General features: G+C 47.3%; 1 protein-coding gene across 1 annotated transcript; it reads right to left on the bottom strand.

Annotated features, from left to right (window-relative positions):
- Positions 1 to 378: 378 nt before the first annotated feature.
- LOC143485505 (homeodomain-interacting protein kinase 1-like) lies at positions 379 to 5,842 on the bottom strand. The gene is made up of 11 exons (XM_076984952.1): positions 5,609 to 5,842; positions 4,120 to 4,484; positions 3,336 to 3,459; positions 2,540 to 2,659; positions 2,354 to 2,440; positions 1,883 to 2,064; positions 1,327 to 1,540; positions 1,067 to 1,164; positions 798 to 946; positions 586 to 710; positions 379 to 396 (listed from the first exon to the last, which is right to left on the bottom strand). Exons 1-11 carry the CDS (start codon positions 5,840 to 5,842, stop codon positions 379 to 381), a joined length of 1,716 nt encoding a protein of 571 aa, XP_076841067.1.
- Positions 5,843 to 6,757: the final 915 nt, after the last annotated feature.

The raw sequence follows: 6,757 nt of genomic DNA, 5'->3' as shown, positions 1-6,757 counted from the left end.
TGCAGCGGTAAACATTTACTTAAAATTAACATTAACTAAAACAGTAAAAAAAGGAATAGTACAATAGTAACGGTAAGTACAATAATAAAGATAAAAATATAGCTGAGTTGTTTATATATATAATAAAATAAATAGAGGTCTCTGAAATTTACATTCAAGTAAGTGGCGTATGCAGCAGTAAGTAAACATACTGTATGTGCAAAGTGAATGTATGAGGAATCTGGTGTAATTACGATTAAAGTGAACGTATGCAATGAATTAGAAATATAATGTGCAAATGTAACAGGAGTGCAAATTGAAGAAAGAGCAGGGAGTGAGTTGATCCTCCTGACTGGTGGACTGGTGCCAGGGGGATCTGCCTCCTGAACTGTCATGAGATCACAACAGATCCTGAACCTGTAGGAGGAGCCAAGACACAAAATGGCAGTGAGATATCAATACTCCCAGCTGAACTGCTCTCTGGACTACACCTGGTTGCAGCATGTGGATAAGACAACAGGGCGAAGATAAGATTTTCTATGGGGCAGTGTGAAGTGTGACGGCAGCTGCAGCGTGAGAAGGCAAACTGCTCTACAGACGCTCTACCTGGCTCAGAGAGGCTGAAACTTGGAGGACGCGGCTCTGTGTCTCTCGGCGCCGGGCAGGGCTGCTCTGGCAGAAGGCACAACCGAGGTCTTTTTGGACCATCCCGGAGGCCGCGGCGCTCGATTCTATAAGGAGATGCGAGACAGTGATCAACGACTGCGACCTGTCGACAGAGCCGGAGGGGAGGGAGAAGCAGAGCGCGTGGGACTCACCTGGTGGGATGACCATGGCCAGCGACTTGGGCAGGGTGCCGGCGTTTTCCACAAAGGTGGGCAGGCGCCTGGGGCTGAGCGGGCTGCAGGTGTCCGAGTCCCGCACGGTCACACAGCTGTTGACGTCCACCCGCTTGTTCACGCCGCAGCTAGGGAGGAGTGTTTAAATCCACAAAGTGAGCAAACAGAAGGGTGACCGTTTCAACACAGAGCAAACACAGAGCTCAGAGGCACAGGAGGCGGAGCAAAGGAGTTCGTGGTGAGGGCACCTGGTGGGCAGGATCTTGGCATTGTCCTTGCCCTCGGTGTCGCTGGAGATGGTGATTATTCTGACAGCGGGGCGGAGTGTGTCCGAGATGATGATGGGCTGAGATGGGTGCGTGGCAGAGGACACACACACAACCAACAAACAGGTCACATGTACTTAATGGCAAGACCCTTCAAACATAGCTGAAAAGCACATTTCCGGTGAGTAATTTCTTATCTGAACACCTGCAGTGTTTAATGTGAGCTGTAGGTTTGGGGATACTGGTGCAACACACGACAAGCTTGTGCTGGCAGGCCCACCTGGCTGTGTTGGTCGGGCTGGCTGCTGAAGGTGACTGGGAGGTTGGAGTTGGTGCTGGCCCCCGCCCCCAGCCCCGCCCCCAGCCACACCCCCACTGCCGAACAGGCCTCTGCTGCCGTCGAAGCCCGTGCACCTCCGCTTACAGATCTCCATGTTCTGGAAGCAAGACTTTACACTGCAAAGTGAGAGAGACAGAGAGTGAGACAGACAACGAGAGTGACACACAGAGTCAGTGAGACAGAAAGAGGTGAGTTACAGCACTGTGCTACAGCAAGTTACAATAAGATGGCGTTCCTTAAAAAGAGCTCTTTGGGGTTTTCTTCCATTTGCATGCAACTTTAGTGTGCTTCCAGTTGGAATTCTTAGCTCCTTGTCTGAATACATTTAACAGGAAAGAAGCAAATTATGGAGCGCCCAGCCCTGCATAATGATCGACACGCAAACCATCCTGCCCGCGTCGGAGCTGGAACACAGGCTGGACTGTGTGAGACGGAGGGACGGCCCTGTACATACTCACTGTGCACTGTGAGGGTAGTGAGAGAGGTGAGCCATGGTGACGAATGGGTGTTTGAGAGTCTCCAATGGCGTGATCCGTTTCCCTGCGTCCAGCGTCAGCATCTTTTTAAGCAGGTTGATGAACTCCCACCGGTCAGCCTTCTCCACCTGAACGTCTGTGCCTTCCAGAATGGGCATGTTGACCTGCATGGGAGACGAACGGGTAGGTCATATTATGTGCCAGCAGAGGGCGGCGATGTGCCTAAGACGCTGTTTCAGCAGCAACATTGCCGTGTGTTCCTCTGCATTTCACAGGCGCTGTTGTGACTTACATACACTTCTTATTATGACAGCACGAACCCTCGAACCCTTGAACTCAAAACCAAGACCTTGCTCTACATGCTCCACCAGCAGCTGGTGCGCTTTGTTCTTCATTTGCATGTCACAGCAGTGATGCTAAGCGTGCAATAAGGTGTACAAGAGCACAAATAACCTGCTTCATGTCATCGAGACGGTCGAAAATGTATCTCCTGGTCTCTTGGGACTTGACGCCAAGCTCCACCTCATGCTCTAAAGGCGTCTGGGGAACATAGAAGGAGAAAAAACGTTCAGGTGTACTGTCAGGTGCCATTACAGATCTCTTATGAACCGAACACATGGCACAAGAAGGATGGGGGACCTTGAGTCTCCACAGATGGTAGCTGGAGCCAGAGCCCCTGTGGAAGAAGCATCTGGTCTTGGTTCCCGCACTCAGGAGGTTCTCTGCTGGAAGGCCCTGCGTCTGGGAGATGTACCGGATCTGCGGCGACAGCGTACAGGAGGGATGATTTTATGGTATGATGGGATGACTTTATTTTATGTTCATATATTGATCCTGAAGACGAGCTAGCAAAGACAACTACTCTATCCAAACCCTACATGTCCCTACAGCCACAAAGCCACCATGGGTCTGCACCTCTAACACAGTAAGGGCTTCGCTTTCCTAAAACACCTTGCACCAGTCAACCCTGTTGTACTGGGAGCTTCACCTGGACCCATCTTAGAATTCCACTGTCATGCAAACCTGAGATTTTTTCCCACTGCAAGACAGTATTCCTAGCACTACTGTAAAGAGCTCTTATTAGATTACCAATTATAGCCAGCAAACACATCTCAGGCCTAAAGGGCCCACAGATCACACTCTCAACACATTTGAGTTAATTGTTTTGTTGGTTCCCCAAAAATCATTCATAGTCTCTTCTTTGCCAGTCATTACAGAACAGCTAGCAAGCTGCATAGTTAGAATAAAGGTGGCCATCACTGTTAGCAACTCCACTCTTCTCCCAAACAAGATTTACATCTTTATTACACAGCGAGGAAGTTCTGGAAAGGAGGTGGGAAAGCAGACTCTAAATAAGCACTGTTCTTCGATGCTTCGTGAATAAAGACAGAAGCGTGAGAAAGGCGAGGTTTGGGTCCGAGGCCCGTGGGCTGACCTGATCGTATTCAGATGCTCCAGGATACAGGGGACAGCCCAGGAAGAGCTCGGCGATGACACAGCCCAGGGACCACATATCGATGGCCTCGCAGAACGGGAGACCCAGGATGATCTCGGGCGATCTGGACCAAAAAGACAAAAATGTCCATCATGACGTTTAGCATGATACTGTGGTTTGTGGTGATTCAAAGGTACTCACTTTAACACAGAGTGATGAATTAATGTGTGAAAATGTAAAAGCTTTAAGAAGTATTTTTTTTACTACCTGAAATATTCTTTTGGTAAATTGGTAGTACAATACTGGCCTGTGCATTACCCATCTACTACTGTAGTGTAACCTGACACTGACACTACACTGACACACTGACACTACATACTGATGTGCTGTTCTCCACTACGTAAATACAGAACAACACTGCCATGGTGTAACTACAATGGAGCAGTGCGGGTACCCTGTACTGATATTACCAAAGCCTGAAGCATAAATATTTTTATGTGTGCTGAGAGCATCTTAACTTCTCAGGCACTGAAGATATTAAGATATTCTTTGGTGTTTGGATAAATGACAACACTTACATGATCCAGTTAAAAATACATCATTTATAAATCAAATGGCAATCAAACGCGTTGCAGTTCATCGTAATGCTTATCACAATCTTAATGTGCAGCCGTGTCACCATAGCCATCCACAACGGGCAGTTCACCTCTCAAGCACACTAGAGCGGAAGCGATTCCCACAACCATGCATCTGTTTCCAATATGCCTTAGGCCGCGCCACTCACCGGTAGTATCTGGTCTGCAGGTAGGAGGAGCACACGGCCTTGGAGACGTGGGTGGCGGAGCCGAAGTCGATGACCTTGACCCGGTACGGCTGCCTGACGGGGTCCACCAGCATGATGTTGTCAGGCTTGAGGTCGGTGTGGATCAGGCCCAGACTCTTCATCTTCAGGAGCGCCATGGCCAACTGCTGCACTATGGGCCGGATGCACTTCAGCGGCAGCGGGCTGTGCTTGACGAAGTCCTGCAGGCTCTGCCCCAGCATCTCAAACACCAGGCATAAGTGGTTCCTGTGCTGGAAGCACTCGTACGAGCGAACAATGTTGAACTCGTCTACGTTCTCCTTGTTGAGACGGCTCAGGATGCTCATCTGAGCAGATGGGGGAAGATGGGACAGGCGTTAAGTTATGTGGGCACAGCATTCAAGGGCTAATATGCTACGTAACTTCAATAGCATCAGCCCAGTTACTGCATGGCTCCCTTCAGACATTTACTTTTGCTATATTTGGCAGATGCTCTTTTCCAGAGGGAAATGACCCCTGATCAGTGGCGGCTGGTGCACAAATAATTGAGGGGGGTGTAAACAAATTAAAAACAAATAAAGCAGTCTTATTGCCCTTTATTTATTTGAACATGAATTTTGCCCTAACGTTCTTCAAGTGAATGCTTTGTGAGAAGATTATTTTGTAAAGATAAAACTGAATTTTCTCTCATTTTGTATGAGCTGCTGCTCCAGCCTGCTGATATTCAACATGAACCGATTTACGTTGGAGGTTCGCGCGAGGTGGGCGGAGTCTCGCCCTACGATCACTCGCGAAAGTATAAACCAGCTTTAACGAACCGCAGCTGACTGACACTACCAACAAGAGTGGGTGTGTCCAACAAGAGTGGGTGTGTCTGAAACCGACCAATTAAACTGCAGCCTCAGATCAGTGCTTGGCAAAAGTTTATGCCTCTCCATGCACTCTCATTAGACCGGTGCCCCGCACACAGGAAGTGCGCACAATGTAACCAATTAAATACAATTATGTGTTTACACTTTTAATAAATTCAAGCATGGCAATTAGACACACAGTGTCACTAAATAATTTCCTCACTATCGCAGTTTATAATGAACTCATTTTAATATCGGAACAATATTAAGGGGGCGGCGCCCCAGCGCCCCATATTGACCAGCCGCCACTGCCCCTGATTACAAATTGCAGTGTTAGCCAATATCAGCCTATTACATCTTATTAGAGCAGGAACAAAGCAACATCACAATCAGGGCTACAATTGTGTAACGCGGGAGTACAGGGAGGTACTTGACGTGTGAAAAGAGAAACAATATAAGCCGTGAGAGCACGGTAAAACAATAAACAAAACTTCAGACAGCTGAAACGGATCATTGCTGATTACGTCCCGCAACTCCTGGTGGTAGAGGGAGTGGCAGCCGAGCCAGCCCTGACACATTGATTCTCAAAACCTCTTTTAAATCTACCATAATTTCCCCACCTCGATCAGGCCCTGGCGGGCATAGGCAGGGTGATTTTTCAGGATCTTGATGGCGACAGATTGACTGGTGCCGCGCTTCCAGCACTTGGCCACCTGGCCAAAAGTCCCGCGGCCAAGGAACTCCAGCACCTCGTATCTGTTGGAGGCAGAGCAGAGGACCTCGTGCTGCACTAGACGGTAGTCGTCCATGCTGAGGAAACTGCTGCTTGTAGCCATGGAGTCAAAGTACGCCATGGACCAGGTGGTAGAGATTTAACCAATCTGAATATCTTATTTAGTTATTAGAACAAACTTTTTGAATAAAAAGCAGAAGAAAACGACACGGAATTCATTCGTAGTCGACCGTAAATGTTGTTCTGTTTGCACATCACTATGACAACGCGTAATGTAAACTAGCGGTTTCCATGGAAGCTCAATTCGAATTCTACGATTGTGGTAACAGGCGCCACAACGCGCTACGCAGCGCTGCTTTATTAGCATATAAGATCAAATATAAGGTCGATTTCAAAACAATACACAAAACAACAGCACTGTTTTAAATGTGCGTGTTTGGGTAGCCAGCTACAGTTTTGCTTTTTCTCTAATTCGCTCGCTAGCTATTACCTAACCACCCCCCCCCCCCCCCCCCCAAACGATCACGTTGGCGTATTAATATGTAGTTAAGATATATGCTCGTTTGGGTAGGATTTAATCCAGTAGCTCTACCTTACCTAACAAACTAGCAATATTTTATTTAATGGTAGTTTATTTTCAAAGCACACAATCTTAACGTCTTAATGCACTCTCGCGTTTACCGCTGGAATTACAAGAGATTGGTACATTTCTTATGTATTTGTAACTTATGTATTTGTAACGTTATATAAGCGAACCATTCAGTCAAATAGCTATTTGTTGCGAAACGAAACACAGTTCATTTCAAGCATCTTCAAATGCTTTAGCCAATAGCTTTTTTTAATCTGGAAAATGCAACATTAAAATGAAAGTATTTCCAAGTATTTCAAGCAGCCGTACGAACCCTAAAATTGGGTCTGTCCACTACAAACTCCTTTATGCTTTTAATTCTTCAGCCGAACGCTTGGTGAAGGGGGTTGTATAGAAGGATAAACTGATAGCACATGTACATCTCAGAGACTCTGCTGGATGTAACAC

Source organism: Brachyhypopomus gauderio, unplaced genomic scaffold, assembly GCF_052324685.1.
Source record: "Brachyhypopomus gauderio isolate BG-103 unplaced genomic scaffold, BGAUD_0.2 sc34, whole genome shotgun sequence".
NCBI lineage: Eukaryota > Metazoa > Chordata > Actinopteri > Gymnotiformes > Hypopomidae > Brachyhypopomus > Brachyhypopomus gauderio.
Note: the sequence above shows the minus strand (reverse complement) of the source record. Positions and strands in the feature narration are given on the sequence as shown.

What these genes read in the sequence shown, in the direction of transcription:
- LOC143485505 (XM_076984952.1), bottom strand. Translation starts at nt 5,842, where the DNA reads ATGGCGTACTTTGACTCCATGGCTACAAGCAGCAGTTTCCTCAGCATG. An exon ending in CCCGCCAGGGCCTGATCGAG is followed by an intron (nt 4,485 to 5,608) that starts GTGGGGAAATTA and finishes CCATCTGCTCAG; the next exon opens with ATGAGCATCCTGAGCCGTCT. An exon ending in CTGCAGACCAGATACTACCG is followed by an intron (nt 3,460 to 4,119) that starts GTGAGTGGCGCG and finishes TTTTTGGTCCAG; the next exon opens with ATCGCCCGAGATCATCCTGG.